We start from the raw sequence: 19,826 nt of genomic DNA on the forward strand, positions 1-19,826 counted from the left end.
ATTGAAATATCATTGAAATTTTAAAAGGTTTCATGGTGGTTGCCTTGGAAAATGGGTCAGCTTAGAGCTTGCCCTTTATCACCCTTGCCTTCTGGGTTTTGCTGTCATCCGAGGACCATCTACTCACGCTTCCTGGCTACCAGCCCGTTGTTTATACGGTCATTCATTTCTTTGTCAAGCACCTGCCAGTGTCCAGGTGCGGTGCTTCATCCTGGGGGTGCAGATGAAGTGAGCCCCTGCTGGGGCTCCCCGTCGGGCTTATACTGTTGAAGCCCCTTGAATAGAACCTCCTACGTGTCTGTCCCTCCTCAGTGCTGAGGACGTGCTGACGCTCTGTCTGTTGTCTCCACAGCTGGATAAGAAAGTTCTCAACGACATCGCGATGAATGCTGAAGCAGCCAAAAACAAGAGTCTGATCAATATTTGGTGCAAAACTTTTACCAATGTGGTAAGTTTCTAAGAAGGTTGCTGGGTGGGCAAACTCTTGCATCTGTGCTTTAAGCTAAACTTTTAATTCAGTGTGGGCAAATGAGAGGTAAGAGGAAGTCAAAATTGGCCCGTGAGAATCCTTAAGGAAACATCAAATCTTTGAATGCCGGGTGGACAGACAACGCAGTAGGACTGACCCAGGCCATATTGCCCACCCTACACTGTGGATACATTATTCCTGGCTTGTTATTTTCTTGTCTCCCACTTACCTTTGGCCACCTGTGTTCCCGTTTGTGGAGGCACCTGTGGAAACAGCGCCTCACACGTACACACACACATTGATGTGTGTCTCCCTCCTACTTGCCACATTGCGGGCCAGTCCCCACAGGAAGTGAGTCTGTGGCCTATATATACCATTTCCCGATGTTTGTCATCCAGACTCAAATGAATGTCACTGTCCCCTCGCCTGAGAACTGCACCTCGTCTTCCCTTTGCTGGTCGGACGGTTTGAACGTCTGGACTACCAAGAATGTGACCTTCAGGGAGAACATTGCCAAATGTGAGTGGAACTCCGCAGAGCGCCAGCCTCGGGCATGGGCTGTCCGGGGGGTGCTGACGGTGTTCTTTTTCTGTGCGAAGCCCCGTAAGTGAAGGAAAGCAGCGCGCTAAGGGTTCACTGAACAGCAGCGTTATACCAAGTCACGAACTAGGCACTTTCACAGCAGTGAAACAGGCTCAGGGACAGGTCCGAGGTCCCTCGGTGAGGGGCGGAACTAGGACTTGAAGCCCAGTTCCTCTGGCGGTTCCATAATGCACCAGAACTCATCAGTAGATTCCAGAGTGCTCCCTCCATCTGGTTTGGTTTCCCTTGGGCTCAAGGGAGATGCCAGCCAGATTTACAGGAGGTGTGGGGCCCACACAGCAGAACAGCTACGTTCCCCCTGAAGTCATGAGTCCCTGCTCTCCAGCAGGCCCCATTCAAGGCCCTGGGGCCCTCGCACTGATCGAGGCAGTGAGCCTACATCATGCTCCAGTTCTTGAAGCTAGACTGTTGCCCCAGGAATCTCGGCCCCGACATCTTCAACTCTTCTAATCTTGCCTTATACACCCCTGTGTGTACTTCTGCTGCTCTTCCTCCCCTCCACACCATTCAGATTCATTCTGAGCAGTAAGTAATCCACGTGTGGTTGACCTTAACTCTGACTTGCCCATCCTACCCCACTCTGCTCCTCAAACGCTTCGTTGTAAGTATCCTCAGTTTCGTGAGTAAAACACAACCTGGGGTTTAGAGGTAGAAGAAAGCCCCCGACTAGCTCTGTCACTGCCAGGATTTCATTTCACGTTCCGGCCTCATGAGGTCCCACTGGCCAGAACAGAGCCTCAGGGTCACACTTAGCTGCAAAGGGAGGCTGGGAAGTGTCTTTTTTCTGGGTTGCCGTAGGTCAAGCAGACAACCAAGCCATAGGTCAGGCCCCATGGTGCTCCTAACGAGGGCTTTCCGTGGCTTTTTCAGGCCAGCACATCTTTGTGGATTCGAACCTCCCGGATCTCGCTGTTGGCGTCATTCTGCTTTTAGTCTCCCTGCTGGTCCTCTGCGGCTGCCTGATCATGATTGTGAAGCTCCTTGGCTCCGTGCTCCGGGGACAGGTAGCTGTTGTCATCAAGAAGACTCTCAACACTGGTAGGCACCCCCCCCCCGGGAATTCTGGGCTTCCTAGGGCATGGCGTCACTGTGGCCTCTCCCAGGGGATTTTTACCTAGTAATGGCCTGCATGGAGTTTCTCTCTTGGATCTGATAAGCCGAAGAAGTTAAGATGCCATTTGCCCTTAATCTTCCTTGGGGTCTTGGGTAGTTTCCTGGGAAGTAGGCACAAGCTTCTATCACATTTGAAAGGTCCTGAGGAAGAGCCAGTTCAAATCCAGAGATCTGTGACATAGACCTTCCTTCCGACAGGTTTAGGACTTTCAGGGTCTGTCAGGATGCCTTAGGAAAGGGTAATGGATGCCCACACTGCTCCCCACTTCCCTTCAACTCTTGGGAAGAGAACGTGGTTCTGGATAATATCTCGGCGTCTTGAGGCAGCCAGTGCAACCCCACTGGCCAGGAAAAAGTTCCTGATGAGTAGGGCACCCTGGCCAATGGGAGCGTGCCAAGCCAAGGCCTCCCCATGAAACCTCAGTGAAATGGGGCCAAGGATATCTGCCTCCCAGGCTCGTCCCGAGGCTGCCATGTAGCTGAGCTGGGTGACTCGGTGCCTGCTGGGTATGCAGGGCCTGATCCCATGTGGGTGGTGCCGAGAGCTCCGTGTATAGGACTTTGAGCTGCCGCCCTGCCTCCCTGCTCCTTCACAAAGGTTGGATCTATGGCATTGGGAGAACAGGCCAGGCAGGAGGACAGAGGTCCCAGCATTCCAAGTGCTTTGGGGAGGAAGGTGGTTATTTGGGTGGCCTCTTAGTTCTGAGACTCTAACAGATTATTGTAGGCTGGGTAGCTTGAACAAAAGAACTGTACTTCTCACAGTCCTGGGGGCTGGGAAGTCTGGCCTTGGGGTGCCAGCACGGTCAGCTTCTGGTGAGGTCCCACTTCCTTGTTGACAGACGGCCGCCTCCTCACTGTGTCCTGTGGAATGAGTAGAAAGGAAGCACGATCTCTGTTCCATAAGGGCACTAATCCGTTCATGAGGACTCCACCCTCATGAACTAATTAGCCCCCAAAGGCTCCACTTCCTAATACGATCACACTGGGGGTTAGGGTTTCAGCACTAGGAATTTTGGGGAAACATTCAGCCCAGGACTCGTGTGTTTAGCCTGTCTGCTTCTGAACGTCAGTTCAGCGTGTTCTTGGCTCCACATCTGCATATGCAAGGTGAAAGGATTCTAAAAATCCGACTGGTAATTTCCGACCATGGCGCAGGGTGGGGAGGCTGCTGTACAGCCTGACGGTCTAGCCCAGCCCATGCCCCCCCAGGAACTCTGGAGGTGCCTGCTGGGCTCCCGCCCTTCTGAGGATAGAAGGCCTGTGACAGATCTCGTTTCCTTCTGTCTCCTAGATTTTCCCTTTCCCTTTGCCTGGGTGACTGGCTACCTGGCCATCCTCGTGGGGGCTGGCATGACCTTCATCGTGCAGAGCAGCTCCGTGTTCACATCTGCTATGACCCCGCTGATCGGTGAGTTTCTTCCTGGCTTCCCCGTGTTGTTGCCATTACCATCTCCCATCATCCCCTGGGGCTGATACTATCGATTCTGTATTTTCCTGCCAGGTATTGGTGTGATCACCATCGAGAGGGCATATCCGCTCACGCTGGGCTCTAACATCGGTACCACCACCACCGCCATCCTGGCTGCGCTGGCCAGCCCTGGCAATACCCTGAGGAGCTCGCTGCAGGTTAGGAAAGCTGGGTGGGCTGGGGGCTCTGCTGGGCTACTGCCCCATTCGTGGTCTTGCAAGCAGATGGTTTTGAACAGGAGCCAAGCTTCTCTCTATGTTCAAAACTGTGAGACCACGCCCATCACTGGCGGTGGTTTGAACAGAGGCGGGATGGCCACTACTTGGTGGGGGGGGGGGGAGTATTTAAGAAGCATAAACGGCACTTCTCATCTCCTGGCTCCCCTCTTGGGGAACTCTGCCTGGATATGGGAGGTCACTTGTGCTCTATGCTTAGAATTTAGAAGAATCGGGGATCTCCCTGGATCAACTCGGTTACTCAGGCAAGAAGACCTATGGCATTTGCCTTCTTGTCCTGCCTTTTCACACAAGTGACCTTAGACAAGTGACCTAACCTGGAGCATCAGTTTCCTCGTTGGAAACCTGGGAGCCATATCTCATCAGGATTATTCTCAGGATGAGACTCTGGACAGAAATCTGAGTGTAGAATATACATTTGAGGCATCTACGTAATGGGAAATGTTTAGTAGCCAAATTTAAAAACACTAAGACAGGGAGATGAGTTTTAATAGTGTATCTGATTATCATTTCACCATGTAATTGATTTAAAATCTGAGATGTTCGACCGTTTTGGGCCACGTCTTGGAAATCAAGTGCTGTGTTCTACATTTGCAGCCCGTCTCAGTGTGGGCTAGCAGCATGTCACGTGCTCGGCTGCCCCACGTGGCTAGTGGCTAACGGATTGGGCAGGCTGGTACCGAGACCCTCGCATGATGCCTGGCACCTAGTGGGCACACGGGGAGGGGGCAAAGTGTATGGCCTCCGGAGCCGGGCTGCTTGGGTTTGAATCCCACCTCTACCATCTCCTACCTGTGTGACTTCGGGCAGAGAGCCTCACCTCTTCCTCAGTTGGCTCAGTCACCTCCAAGGTCACATGGGATCGCGAGGGTCAGCAGCTCGGAGGGTGTGTTGGGAGGACTGAAGCAATCCACATCCTGTGCTGCGAACACTTGCCTCGCACAGAGTGAGCATGAAGTTCCGCAGCGGGTGCCGTTATTTTGTATGGACCGTAACCCTCTCTCCCCTGCCTAGAATGGGGCTGTGGAGCCGAGAGCCCGTTCTCAGGCAGGCCTCTCCTTTGGCCCCACCAGCTCGGAGCTGTTCAGCCAGAAGGAAGGAAGCAGCAGGGTCAGACCCTGGGGGGCAGCAGGCATATTCATGAAGTTCCTTGTTAGATTTTTGCCTGAAGGACATCAGGCAGACTGAGCTGTGATTCATCTGGTCGCCTCCCTTGCCCTCCCCCTCCCTACACACACACACACACACACACACACACACACACACACACACACACACACAGAGAAGGTTCTCAGGTAAGGCCGGCCCCGTCCTGAGCTGTGCTGTGAAGACCAGGAAGACCCCTGCCCTGCTCAGGAGGCCTGCTAGACCACCCTTCGGTCTCCCGACTCCCCCAGGCACCAGACCCACTCACCTGTCCCCCCTCTTGTGTTTCAGATCGCCCTGTGCCACTTCTTCTTCAACATCTCGGGCATCGTTCTGTGGTACCCGATCCCCTTCACCCGCCTGCCCATCCGCCTGGCCAAGGGACTGGGCACCGTCTCGGCCGAGTACCGCTGGTTCGCCGTCTTCTACCTGTTCTTCTTCTTCTTCCTGACCCCGCTGGCCGTGTTCGGCCTCTCGCTGGCCGGCTGGCCGGTGCTGGTGGGCGTGGGGGTGCCCATCGTCTTCCTGATCCTCGTGGTGGTGGTCCTCAATGTCCTGCAGTCGCGCTGCTCGCGCATCCTGCCGGGGAAGCTGCAGACCTGGAACTTCCTGCCGCTGTGGATGCACTCGCTGAAGCCCTGGGATGACCTGCTCTCGCTGCTGTCCGGCTGCTGCCGGAACCGCTGCTGCCTGTGCTGCCGTCTGTGCTGCCGCACCTGCTGCCTGCTCTGCGGCTGTCCCTCGTGCTGCCGCTGCAGCCGCTGCTGCCAGAACCTGGACCAGGAGCCCGAGCTGCCCATCAAGGCCCCCGAGGCCTTCGATAACGTGGCCATGAGCCAAGAGGCCCAGGATGGGCCTCCTCAGGCTCAGGGGGAGGCCCCGGGCACAAAGAGCACCTCTAGCAGCACGGCCTTGTAGGGGCCACCCAGAGGCTGGAGGAGGGGCCCCCCCAGCCCACTGGGGCTCCCCGGGCCTTTCTCTGCCTGGCGGGGAGCCGTTCTGTCCTGAGAAAGGGTGTTCACATCAGCCCCCCACTGTCATTGCCCTTGGCCCGGTGTATCAGCCCTCCCGGTAGCTTATCGCAGCTCGGGCTCTCGGGCTCCCGGGCGGGAGGGTGCCGGGCAGTCCTGGAAGAGTGGGAAAGACAATGGCTAGAGATGATCACACTGCCCACCCCTGCCCCGGCTGGGTTGCTCCACAGGACCCGTTTTCAGACTCCAGCCGTCCTCTCCAAAGAAAGCCCCAAGGGAGGGATTAATGGAAGGTTCTCAAAAGATGCACGTGTGAAGTGTGTATGTGATGGTGAGAACACTCAGACCTCTCTCTTTTACCAAAGATTTCTCCAACCAAGAGCAGCTGCCCCGAGGAGTCCTTGCCCCAGACCAGACCCATTCGGGGGAAATAGTGTAATTGTTGGGAGACTTGGTGAGGACCACAGGGGTGGGCCTTTCCCCCCTTGCCAGAGCTCCCCAAGTCCCTTGTTGGCTGTCCTCACCTGGGCAGGTGTGGCTCATCTAAGCTTCTGGCTGTGTCCTTGCCCAAGTTTTCAGGGCGGGAGCCGCGTCTGAGCTACCAAGACAGGTTCAGGGCGCCCTTCAGCTCGCCGGTTGGCTCCATCTTTCTGAGATGCGAGTGGTCCTGGTCCTGAGCTGGGCAGTTGGAAGATGAGAGCTAGGGAATGGGGAGTGCTGGGGGTGGAGATAATCTGCTGAAAGGGTCTGGGGCTCTTCTTGACTTGGCTGATCTAGAAGCCGGATTGACCACTGTGGCTAGAGCCTAGTGCTGCCCTCTAGGTCAGAGAAAATCATCCTCGTGGAGTCTTTTGGAATAAGATATGCAGCCCCTCTGAGCCCCCCCCCCCCCACACTGCCACCTCGAGCCCTGGGAAAGCCAGGGGACAATTGTAGCTTGTCTGCCTCCCCACTCTGTGCGAGGTAGATGTCTGGGTTGTGGTTTTTGGTGAACAGCTTCCATTCATCCATCCAAGCCAGAAACTCTTTCCCAAACATTCTCCCACATTCCCGTAGATAGGTAAGCTCCGATTTCCTGCCCTCTCTCCATGCCTTTGGAGATTCAACCTTTTCTCAAAGGGCAGAAACCGGGACACGTCCAGACTGCCCCCAGAACGGTGATCATCAAGTAGCAGTAGGGGTCCGTGTGTGGCTGCCGGTCCAAGGGCTGTGCTGCTCCTTGCCCTCTGATGCCCTCTCTGTGCCTTCTAGAGCCACCTGCTGTCTTGACACCACCTCCCTGCACCCCTGCACCCCTGCACCGCTTCGCACCCGGAACCATCCCAGTCTGCCCCGGGAGAGGGGGTTCAGTGCAGCCACACTCAAGACCCTGTTCTCCTCCATCCTGGCTTGTGTGTGACCTTAGCAGGTTGGGATGCCAAACTGAGCCCTCCTTTGACCCTTAACCCCTGTAGATACCAACTCCCTAACAGCCATTTATACTCTATTTATAGTCACATCTGTACAGCATTTTTCATAAGTTATAAGGTAAGGAGTAGTGTGATTTGTGTTTGTAGTGCTCTCATTTGGAAATGAGGCCGGGTTCTACTATGAAATATAAAGAAAGCCCCTTTGTATATTTTGTAATACCGCCTTTTCAATGTGCCTCTACAGCCACACCTGGGCCACACACCCTGTAAATATGTCAGTGAAGCCTGGGCAGGGCTGTGGCCCTCTTTACACACGGATTTTTTTCGTTGGATCCTTGTACCCGTGTTGATCGTATTTTTTTTTACTGGTTGTGGGAAGGGAGAAATAAAAGACAATCAAACCCCAAAGGAGTGTTGCTTTCCATTACAGAGAAATCGGGGCTCCCTGGGTCTGTTTCCTAAAAATGTGGGGTCTCTTTTCTCAGTTAACATCACGACCCACTTCTCCCATCACCAGGGTCATTTGCAGGGCCCCTCGTTCAGGAAGCAGAGGGAAAGTGCCATAGACACTAAATATGAAGCTGTCCTTCCTTCTATGGTCTCTCTTGACTTAGGGCTTTTCAAATGCTGCTGGGTAGTGCTATTCTAAGTAAGATTTAAATTTAAATTATTAGCATGCATTTTATGGTTCATCTTTCTATTGCGCAATGCAAACTTTAAATGTAAACTTAAGAGCTTCCAACTCACACATGGGATTGCTGAAATTACACAGCTCGTTTTGTAGCTCATACATTTATTTTGTGCCTGCCGGAAGAGCAGAAATGCTGCACAAAACTCAGTTTTTATTTCTCTCGATGTGTGCGCGTTCTATCCGTACCCTACCTTACTGATGAGTAAGGATGTGAAAAGAAGAGGCACGAGGGGCTGACCTTTCCTTCTATGTCATCGTTCCAGCTTCGGTGAGTGGCTAACACAGAGGTAACACGAGTGAAAAGGGGTGAGATAGGGTTCCTCAGTCATTCCTTTTGTGGAGCTCGAAGAAAGTTCTGGTTTGAATGGGAAGCGTGTCCTGCTGGGGCTGTCAGTACCACGACGGACTCAGTTGTAGACTTCACGCACCTGTACTTAGGCTTTGGGTCTTGCTGCACTTCGGCTTGTGGGTCTACTTGAATTCAGTACTCACGGGGCATTGCCAATGCTCCATGTGAGTGGGGTGGCAAGGGACTGTGGGCCCACGGATTGACCATTCTGCTTGCACACATGCTCTGTTGTCCCATTGGACTTCACGGACAAGACTAAAAGATTCAGATTTTCAGGATGCTGATGGCTGAGCGTTTCAGCCAAGGATGAGGTCCCTCTCGGCGTGAGGTCCTGTGTGACTGCACGCTCAGGCAGCTGGCCATGCCCACCACCCCACGCCGGTCAGTGTTAGGGAAGAGTCGGTTTAAATTAAGAAATGTGTGCAGAAGGACAATACATTTGGTAGCGCCTCTCTAGCCCAGCAGAATCAGGTGCGGAGGGCTGAGTTGGCTCTGGAGGGTGATGATAAACTCAGGGTTGGGATTGCACGGAGGGCTGGGTCCCGCCCCTGGCTATGTCATTGACTAGCAACACTGTTAACCTTCCTCGGGGTCCGTTTCCTCATCTGGACCGTGGGACAGTAATACGTGCTTCTTAAGATGATGGAAACTAGGTAATATATGTAACTACTCAGCCCAGGGGTGGTTTACCGTAAGTGCTTGGTATACGATCATGTCTCAAGTATAAGGCACTTGACAGGCCTGGCAGCTGTACCGGACATACTTCCGAAGCTTGTGTGCATTCTTCTCCTTTGCGTATTTCCGCAGTGAAATGCCCAAGTCAGAAAAGCTATCAACCCAAGACCCGGAGGCCAGAACTGACCTCTGGTTCATTATCAGGATGAGGTGGACGTTCGTCTTGTGACTCATTTCCAAATGGACTTGGGGCCCCTAGGAAACAGCCAGGGGACAAGATGCAAAGAGCACTTAGCACTTTGGAAACTGTCCTCTAAGGAGAGGCTCCCTTTCTAGCCCCAACCTAGGATGCAGAGATAGGCATTGTTCTAAAAAGGTTTCGACATTAATTTTGTCAAGGCTGAAAATCTGGTTATGTAGAGCTTACAAATTGCCATTGTCATTTGTCCCATCCCTCCCCATACTTCTGTCTGGTTTTCCAGAAGCAACCTTTCCAACTCTTCGGCTGCTGTCTTCTGGCATTTTGCTCCATAATCATCATATGATTGTCACAGGTTTTTCTTATACATCTATTCACCTGATTTTGGTAAACGAGGCTTATCTGACACATCCCCCCACTGCCACTGATTTCCCAAATCAGTAGTCAATATTTACATCATTGTCATTAATACATTACCATGATAATACAGAACATTATTTTCTTTAATTTTTTCATCAGTGCTGTCATGTAAATATTTTTTCTCTAATTGCGCCAAAGTGTCTGACAACATTTTGGTTTCTTTTCTTTCATTTTTCTTCTTCTTTTTAAAACCCTTATCCTCTTGATCCCATACGGACTCATGTTCTGTCTGCCTTTCCAGCAGCTCTCTCATCTTGGGCTTTGGCACTCAGCAGGATGGATACGGTGTTTTCACAAGTTCCTGTTTTATTCTTTTGCTCTCCAGTTTGCTTGGATTACCTGAGAAAGGTTACAAAAAAAGTGAAATTTTTGAGCCCAGGCATGTGTGGAACATTTATCTTCCCGGCCCCAAAAGCCCACCTCAAATTGCTGAGCAATTTGTAAGCAAATACAGTGGTGGGTGTTTCTAAGTCGTGAAGTGTTGAGGCTGTGTGTTACACAGCACGAGATAACTGGTACGGAACCAAGTGTTCAAAGCACAGAGTTTTACTTTAGTCTGTTTCTCCCGCACTCATTCCTTACCACCTGTCTGCCTGTCATGGCTTCTTTTGCTTAGTTCTCGAGAGAATAAATCTCCTCTCACCGGGAGTGGTTGGAGCAGATCTACAGGTCCACCACGGTGTTTTACTTAATTTTTAGTTTCAGCTTAACGTCCTCGGTGTGTGATATTAGCAGGAAAAGATCATCTTCCGGTACTGACTAACGGACGGCCTGTGAGTAGAGTGTGAATTATCCTGTCAGTTAGTAAAATTATGCCTTCTCGTTTGGCTCACTGTAATCACACAGGATCCAAAGGGGATCTGGGATCTGCTGGTGGGGTTGAGGTTGTAGTTTTCCATTCTAGAGAAGGCTTCGCTGGAGTCCCAGGGAGTCAGTAACTAACATCTCTTTCTTCTTACAGAATTTGGAATCAACTGAAAAATAAGACAGGAGATGGACTGATGGAGATGAAAATATCCATGTTATTACAAAGGAGGCTGATTGTAAGATGTGGCTTTTATATCTTCAGGGGTGGGAGAAAGCTTCTTAACATTCCACTGTTGAATGAAATCGATTTACTTCACCAATCCCAGGCAGAGCTGAACGCTGTAGGCCTCCCCCATGGGGTAGAGCCCGACCCGAGAGACCGGCCACAGCTGACCAAAATAAGTGGGACACTGTTCCAAAACTGAGCACGCTCCATTTCTTCCCCCAGACTTACCCCTCAGATAACCGGGAGGCCCAGGTATGACCACTGTGGGGAGGTTCCAGGGCACTGGAAGACCCCCGCTAACACCACGGATGGGGTTGGGAGGCCACCTTCCATAGCCAACAGCACTTGAGACCCCTAGATAGCGGTTTTCCATGCATCGCCTCGTTGACTGGCACTGGAGCCTTAAGAGACAGAAGTTATTTATTTCCATTTAATGAAGCAGATTTGGAAAACTTGGCTGTTGGTCCCAGATGATAGGATTCAGATATCGAGACCAATGTCCTATCCGATGAGTCATGCTGCCTTGTGACTCACTGACCTCCAGATTATAGGGCAGGTTCTAAATATATCAGAGTTGAAGTGTTCAAGGCATTCTGGAAGAAGAAGCTTCGAGAGAGGAGGTGGGACAGTCCAGGAATAAGGCATAAGGGTATGGGACTCGAGATCACCCCATGTGATAAACATATGCTGAATATCCGTCACTGCCTGTATCAGCCTCCCACGGCCAACTCCCTTGTCCCCACAGGTGCCCTGGTTTTTGCTCCCCACCACCCAGTGAAGTACATGTGGGACACATCACAAATCAAAGCAAGCAAGTCACTCCCCAAACACTCAGGGCAGAGGTGAAAAGAGCACCATATTCTCACCACACATCACTTCAGAACCAGATGAGAACCTTGAGATTTGCCAGTGACGGGAGAAAGCTCCCGTCTTTCTTGCCTCTGAAGTTTTGGTCTCAAGTAGCCAATAGGGAAGCTTTACTCAGGGAACTGTTCGCATCCCTTGCCTTGATCTCACCTCTGGCCCCCACCATCCTGTCTGAAAATGGTAAGGGAATCTTGTTTCTTCCTCGATCTTACCATCACCCTCACTTTTCCTCCTCAAGAAAAAAGGGAGATATTAAGAATCTAGATGTGGTGGAGGGAAGACATTTTTTTTTTTTTTAACAGAACAGGAAGTTTGGGCAGAAGCAGGCTCAGCTGCTGGTGGACCAGGCTGATGACACAGAATGTTGGCTGTGACCATTAGCTCCTGCTCCCCACCTCTTCACATGGTTCTGTCTCAGCACCAATACAAGTCGGGCATGCTTCCTCCCTTACTCATGCCTAGGGAGGCATCGTCAACGGAACCGTCAGAGGGTGAGGTGGGAGAACTCTGCAGCCAATGGGCACATGATAGAGTGCTACCCAACTTGTGTCTGAGAAAAAGTAGCCGATGGCAGCAGAGAAAAAGGCTGTGTTTGAGAAGCAACCACACTCCACTCTGACAGCCAGCTGAATGTTGTCGAGATGGCTCACTCACACAGCTGCCGGCTGGGAGCTGTAGGGATTGTCAACCAGGGACCTTGATTCCCTTTCACGTGGCCTCTCCGTGCAGCTTAGGCTTCACAGAGTGTGGTGACTGGATTAAAAAGGGAGTGTACCAACAGTGGGAAAGAAGCTACCAGGCTCTGAAGGCCTAGCTTCAGAAGTTATACAGCAATACTTCTGCCACATTCCATTGGTCAAAGCAAGGACGGTCCCAACTCAAGGGCAGAGGAACGGACTCTGCCCTTCCACAGGAAGAATGGCAAAGAATCTGTAGCCATCTTTAACCACCACCTAAATTTGTGACTTAAAGTAATCTTAAGACTTTTTTTTTTTTAACCTAAGAGTGACTAGAAAAATTGTGAGTTTTTATGAGGAAGCCTAGAAAGAACTTCCCATTGAAAAAAATTTAAAGATCCACAGTAAAAAAATAAAAGTTGAATTCTGATTATATATAAGTAGTCATATTTATTTAAATTTTCAGTTGTGGTTACAAAATAACAAAATAACCTAGCAATGAAATACACAAAGGAATGTGCTGGAAAAATTTTTTAAAGATTTGTTTATTCATTTGAGAAAGAGAGAGGGAGCATGAATGGGAGGGGCAAAGGGAGGGGGAGAGAGAATCTTCAGTAGATTCTGATGGGTGTGGAGCCTGACTCAGGGCTCCATCTCACGACCCTGAGATCACGGCCTGAGCAGAAACCAAGAATCAGTTGCTTAACTAACTGCACCACCTAGGCATCCCTGTACTGGAAAAAAATTTTTAAAGATTTATTTATAGGGGGGGTATAAGTGGGGGAGGGGCAGAGACAGAAGGAGAGAGAGAATCTTAAGCAGACTCCCCACTGAGCTCCGAGTCCAACCTGAGGCTCTATCCCTCAACCCCAAGATCATGACCAGAGCCAAAATCAAGTCAACACTTAACCAACTGAGCCACCCAGGTGCCCCTGTACTGGAAATTTTGATAGAATTCATAAATGGAAAGTCTCGTCTAGATTTAAAAAATTTTTGTCTTTTTCTTGTGAAAAATTTCAAATATATAAAGAAGTAAACAGAAAGGTGTAATGACTTCCTATGTACCTGTGTAGTTAAGCTTCAGCAATTACCAACCCAGAGCCAGTACTTCTTTCACTTATACCCAAGCCTGCTTCCTCCTTCCCTATATTGGTTTGAAACCATTTTCAAAGATCACATAATTTTATTCATAAATATTTCAACACGTATTTGTAAAAGACAGGAATGCTTTAAAAAATACTCACCTGGCGATCAATGTTAACAGACTACTGTGATGATCATTTCACAATATGTACGTTAGCGAATCAGTAAGCTGCACGCCTGAAACTAATATAATTATATCAATTATATCTCTCAATAAAATTTTTAAAAATACTCAAATACCATTATCACATGTAAATAAAATTAACAATAATTCCTTCAAAGTAGTTGGACATTTTAATACATCTTTATTTGGCAGATCTAGCAGGCAAAAATAAGTAAGGACATAGAGCTGCGCTGGCCAACCCAGCAGAGGGTAGCCACAGGTGGCTGCCGAGCACTTGAAATGTGGCTAGTGGAAGTGGGAAATTGAATTTATAACTGTATTTAATTTTAATTAATATCATTTTTAAAAATGATATTTGATTCAGTACTGATAAATATTTAAGAATGTTGAGAACAACATAGGCATGTGAATCTACTTTTTCAACTGTCGATTTTATGGAATCTAAATATAGATCAAGTAATCCTGATGACAATTTAGCATCTGAATTGAGAAGTGCTATAAATGTAAAAGATACATTGAATTGAAGACTTAGTAGACAAAGATGTAAAACATTTCATTAATATATTAATATTAGATACATAAAAACAGAGCCCACATTTACTGACTATTTGCACGTTCTAGGCATTGCGGGTAGCACTCTACCTATGCCGCCCAGGTGCCCGATGGTCCTGCCATTTTAAATCTCTACACGTTACTGAGTAGTGGAGAAAATTACAGATACAGAAATTTTTAAATTGTGTGCAACTCGGCGACACACTTGAAAGGTATGATTCTCCAGGAAAATGTAAATTACCAAACTTGAATCAAGAAACGGATAATAACTTAAACAACCAATAACCATGAAAGAGAAGTTGATTGCCTTCACAGAAGATGCTGGGCTAAGTGACTACAAGAGAAAACTCTTTTAAAAAAGACTTTGAAGGAAGAGATAATTCCCATGATAAAGAACTTGTTCTGGGACAGGGGACAGGAAACTATGGATTGCATCACACTTCAGTTTATAAGGCTAATTCAGCACAGAGTTTATAAGAAAAGTATAGACGACTTTCACTCATGTATATAGAAACAAAAATTTTAAACAAAAGTCCAGCAAATAAGCCCCGTAGACCATGAAATGCCAAGTGATGTTATATTAGAAATATATGGATAGTTTAATTTTAAAAATCTACTCATAAAATTCACATCAATATCTGTCCTCTTGACTGCTATTTTTGAAAAATTTGATAAATTTCAATATCCATTTCTGATTTAATTTTTTACTATTTTTTATTTATTTTTAAATAGTAAACTTTGGTTTTAAAAAGTATGCTTTCTTTTTCTTGGTGAAGAACATCGGTCTCAACCCCAAAGTCTAACTGCTATAAATAAGAATCAACCTCATACTTAAAAGTGGCACAGCAGGGACATCTGGGTGGCTCAGTCCACTAAGCTTAAGCCGCCGACTTTGGATTTTGGCTCAGGTCACGGTCTCAGGGTCCTGAGATCCAGCCCAGGGCTGGGCTCTCGGCTCAGCGGGGAGTCTGCTGCAGAATTTCTCTCTCCCTATGCCCCTCCCCCTGCGCGCTCTCTCTTTAAAATAAATAAATCTTTAAAAAAAACAGAAGTGATACAGCAAAGGCACTCCCATTAAAATCAGGAACAAGACAAAGATTCAGGTATCCCCACAATGATTTACCATTATTCCAGAAGTTTTAGCTGTTCCTAAATAATGCAAAGAAAAAAAATCCCATTTACAATATAGTATCAACGCTGTTCGCTCTCCAGGAATAAGCCTAGGAAGAAATGTAAAAAGAGAAGGAATCAAAATTATATATATATATATAATCTTTACGAGATGTTAGTAGAGACAGTGAGCAACTTTTTAAATTCTTTCCTAAACCTTCGATTTAGCATAAGCTGAACTGTACAGTTAGGAAAAGATCCGTAACACCCACAAAGAAAAAGAGTCCCTAGGGAGAGCTGGAAGGGAACTGGGGTGAGTTGGCGGTGGCGGGTGGGGGTCGTTGGGAAAGGGAACGGCTTGAAACCGAGGTGCACGCCCTTCGGTGCCAAGGACGTCTTCGGAAATCCTGCTTTCTGGACTACGTCTCTGTGTTTCCAGAGATGAAGGAGACTGTCTCTTAGAACCTGAGGTCCAAATTCCTCAGTGAGTCAAGCTGAAACTTGCCGACAATCGGAGGCTGTAAACGCCGGCAGAGGCCAAGCATGGGCTGTGATAGCGTTTTCCCAACCGACCGGTTAAAGTCCTCAGTCCCAGACAGCCTGACGGTGGGCTTTGGGGCCCAGGCCCAGCTTTTCTCCGGGACACGTGGTCCCAGGCCAGGGCGAGCATGAGTGTTTTCCGGCCAACTTTATTTTTTACTTCTGGTTTCCCCGCGTCAACCTGGAGAGGGGGAAGAAGAGGTGTGCGTGTGTGTGTGTGTTGTGTCTATAAAAGTGTCTATATTCTCCAGACATTTCCTTTATTTATTAAAAAGAATTATTTATCTGAGAGAGAGAGCAAGAGTACTAGCTGGGGAGGGGAGAGGAGGAGGAGAGGGGGAGGGGCAGAGGAGGAGGGAGAGGGAGAGAGAGAATCCCAAAGGGATTCCCAGCTGGGCACAGAGCTGGGGGCGGGGCTCCATCTCATGACCCCCAAGATCACAGACTGAGCCAAAACCAAGAGTCCCATGCTTCACTGACTTAGCCACCCAGGTGCCCCAGACATTTCCTTTAAAACTTACCCTTTGGAGGCATGTGGGAGGCTCAGTCGGTTAAAGCTTCTGCCTTTGACTCTGGTCATGATCTCCGGGTCCCGTGATCCAGCCTTAAGTCCGACTTCCTGCTCAGCAGCGAGTCTGCTTCTCCCTCTCCCTCTGCTCCCCCCCAAAATAAGTAAATAAAATCTTCTTTTTAAAGATTGATTTTACTTATTTATATATTTATGAGAGAGAGAGAGACAGCATGTGCGCCCACAGGTGGAGGAGGGGCAGAGGGAGAAGCACGCTCCCCGCTGAGCAGGGGACCCCCCCCCCCCAACTAGGGACTGGATCCCAGGACCCCGGGATCATGATCTGAGCCGAAGGCAGACGCTTAACCGAGCCATCCAGGCGCCCTAAAAAAATAAAATCTTAAGCCAAACCAAACACTCACCCTCTGAGGCGGCGGGTGGGCTTAAATGGGGGATGGGGATTAAGGGGCGCGTGTACTGTGAGGAGCACCGGGCGTTATGATGCATCAGTAAATTCTACTCCTGAAACGAATATTATACTATATGCGACCTAACCAGAATTTAAATAAAAACTTGGGGGAAAAGACAGAACAGAAAAACAAAACCCCCAAACTCACCCCCCTCTGTCTAGGGTAACAGGAAGTCTGGTTCTCTCGGAGTCACTCCTGAGGGTCTCTGGGAGTGGTTCCGCCTCCTGCCCTTCGCTCCTGGTCCACACATGGCTACTTGCTTATTTGGTGCTTTACCCTTTCCTCCTTGTCCCCAGAGCACCAAGACTAGCCGGTTAAAGTCATGGGCTTTCCTAAAAATTTGAAAATGTCACGAGTGGACAGCCCAAGAAAGACAACTTCCGTCTCAACTCAGTCTGTGGGCCCCAGGGGATCACCTGGCGAGCCTTCCTGTCCAGCTTTCTCCTTGGCCTACCGCAGCCAGCGGCTGCTTCTCAGATCTCGCCCCAATTCTTTTCTCCCTCCCCCCTAGGCCCAGGGACCTCCAGACTCCGTCCGTCCCAGGTGTCTATAGAGGAAGCCCCCAGTCAGGGAGCAGCAAAAAATTAAGACCTTTTTAAACACAGCTTGCCTTGTCAAGGGACAGCCTTCCTCACTTCCTCTCCTCTTCCTCCTGGGCCTTCTGTCTACACATGCAAATGTTAGTCATTTCTGAGTGGTAAGAAATATTGATAAAGAAAATTATATACAATTATATACGTTATATATTTATTTATATTATATATTTATAACTATATCCGTAGTCACATGAGACTATATCAAAATTATACTACTTGTATGTATCTCCCTCCTCCCAATTGTTTGATAATGAACTTACATTATTTTGTCATGAGTGAGAAAATGAGTAAAGAAAAGAAAAACGCAAATGACCCCCAGGAAGTGTGTGAATTGGGAAACTGGATCTGAGCTGGCTCAAGGACGAGGCTTCAGCTCTTAGTATCTTATCTAAGTCCCAACGACAGGAAGTTCTTGCGCCTTTGGCCCCCTGGGCTCTGAGCTTGGAAAGGGGAGAAGCGCTCAAGGGTGAAGTTCCCTCTCCTGGGGTGTGCAGAGGGGGACCTGATCAGTGTTCCCTTCTGTCCCTCTCTGCCCCCACCCCCCTGCCCCACTAGACTCCCCCGGCCTCTGTGGGCCCCGTGACTTGGGTCCCTCTCTGATGCTCCTAGCTTGAAGGTGAGACTTTGATGGCCGTGATCTCACCTGGGAAGCAGAAAATGGAACTAATAAACCTTTCTTCCGACAAGTGTTGGGTGAAGTGAGTGAAATGCTGGTGAGGGCCTTGCAAACCATGTGCCAGGCACTCGGGCAGGAGATTCTTTCCACAGAACCTTAGTGAATTCTGCTGTGTCCGGACGTGCACGGGGCACAGGACGCAGGGACGATAAAGGCGTGTTCCTGCTTTCCAGGACCTTCCCCACCCAGAGAGGGAGACAAAGTTGGGACAGGAGCTCTGCTAGGGCAGGAGAAGCCAGGCCAGACTGAGAGCCAACCCTATGCCCTCCTTGCCAGGGCTGTGACCAGAGGCAAGTCATTTAACCTCTGTGACCCACCGGCTTCTATCTCAGCAATGCGAAGATAGCATTTTCACAGGGCTGTTGTACGGATTAAATGAGATTTCCCCAAACCTCAGGTATTAGCACCTCCCCCCTTTAAAGTGTTTGCTGCGTCTCCCGCTGCCTGTACAATTAGTTCCTTAACATTGCCACCCACCTTGGCTTCGTCCTAAGCAGCAGAAGTTGTGAGATCTTGGGTTTAGTGTGTGAGGCCTATTTTTTTTTCTAATGAACACTAAAGCAAATGCACTGCTATTCAAAATTTTAAAGTTCATTGGGTCGGACACATTTCATGTGTCCCCAGGGATATAAATGCTACATTTCGGAAAACAATTAAGTCATAATTAAAGCACCCAGCACGTTGCTTGGTGCATAGAAGGCCTACAAGCACACGATTCCGTGATTCTGAGGAGGTGAGAGGGAGGACCCAGTGCCTTCGAGGTGGGGGGTCGGGGGGAGAAAGGCTTCACCGAGGGGGTGATCTCTGAACAGAGCACTGAAGCCTGAGCGGTCAGTCACCGGACACGTGAAAGGGCTTGAGGAAGGGGGGAGGGGAAGGGGAGGCGCTTTCCAAGAAAAGGGAACAAAGGCCAGGATCAGAAGGGGACCTTAGAACGTCGAGGAATTGCTGCGGGCCAGCCTGGGAGCGATGAGCCTGGAGAGAGATAAGGCGGCTCAGATAGTGATGTGGGAGTTGTGCGGAGTTTGGACTTGATCCTCATGGATATGGGGAAACTTGCTGAGAAGTCACATGTCCATACGGACGGCCTAAGAAGATCTCAGAGCCCGTTCACAGGGGCTCAAGGCAGAAGGTTCCAAGGCTGCAGGCACTGAGGCTGCCTGATAAATCTGCGAAAACACCTCTTCCCTCCCTTCATTCACTCGCTGGGGCTTCCAGATAATGCCGCCCGCAGGCAAGTATTTATTTCAGCAGGAATGAGCTCCGTGTCTGAGAGCAGCTTCTACTGTCCGGAAGAGCGAAGGCTGTTCAGTCGTCATTCACCCACCCGGTGGTGAAAGCCGGAAAACCGGGAACTGTCTTCAATTACTCCTTCCAGGGGCTTGCGGGCCTGTCCATTTCCCCTTTTCGATCCTGATCCAATCTTGTCCCTCGGCTGCTCGATCTGCCCCTGCAGTTCAGACTGTTCGCGTCTCTGTGCTGGGCTCCCTGCTGGTGGATTCCTCCAGGGTCCCAAGCACATCCCTTACTCTTACTAGGTCCCTGTTTCCCCTCCATCAAACGGGGATGCCATATCCATGCACCTGTCTTGTAGGGTTGTGGTGGCGATTACAGGAGACACCGAGTGGATGGCACTTCGCTATAGCGCGGGGCACATGGTAGAAGTTGGGCAAAGGTTTGGTGTTAATAGGAGAGCTCCCTCCCCTCCTCCGCTGTGCAATCAACGGCTGCCTAAAATAACCACACTCTATAAATAGTGAACCAACTGACCTTCTGGT

The 19,826-nt window shown here is 49.5% G+C and overlaps 1 protein-coding gene across 3 annotated transcripts in view; it reads left to right on the plus strand.

The window, feature by feature from the left end:
- The window catches only part of SLC34A2 (solute carrier family 34 member 2), a 30,238-nt gene extending 17,524 nt beyond the window's left edge, over positions 1–12,714 (plus strand). For 2 of the 3 annotated variants that reach the window (XR_008958456.1, XR_008958457.1), the window contains exons 8-14: positions 353–448; positions 868–988; positions 1,943–2,110; positions 3,480–3,596; positions 3,690–3,814; positions 5,330–10,795; positions 11,955–12,712. Coding sequence is in view for 1 of the 3 variants with exons in the window: in XM_057309779.1 (XP_057165762.1) it covers positions 353–448; positions 868–988; positions 1,943–2,110; positions 3,480–3,596; positions 3,690–3,814; positions 5,330–5,956 (1,254 nt within the window). In the remaining 2 variants the exon portion in view is untranslated. Of the gene's footprint in view, positions 1–352; positions 449–867; positions 989–1,942; positions 2,111–3,479; positions 3,597–3,689; positions 3,815–5,329 lie in introns of all 3 variants that reach the window. The other variant, XM_057309779.1, reaches the window with a different exon arrangement.
- The last annotated feature ends 7,112 nt before the right edge of the window (positions 12,715–19,826 follow it).

The sequence above is a fragment of the Ursus arctos genome, unplaced genomic scaffold, assembly GCF_023065955.2.
Source record: "Ursus arctos isolate Adak ecotype North America unplaced genomic scaffold, UrsArc2.0 scaffold_9, whole genome shotgun sequence".
Taxonomy (NCBI): domain Eukaryota; kingdom Metazoa; phylum Chordata; class Mammalia; order Carnivora; family Ursidae; genus Ursus; species Ursus arctos.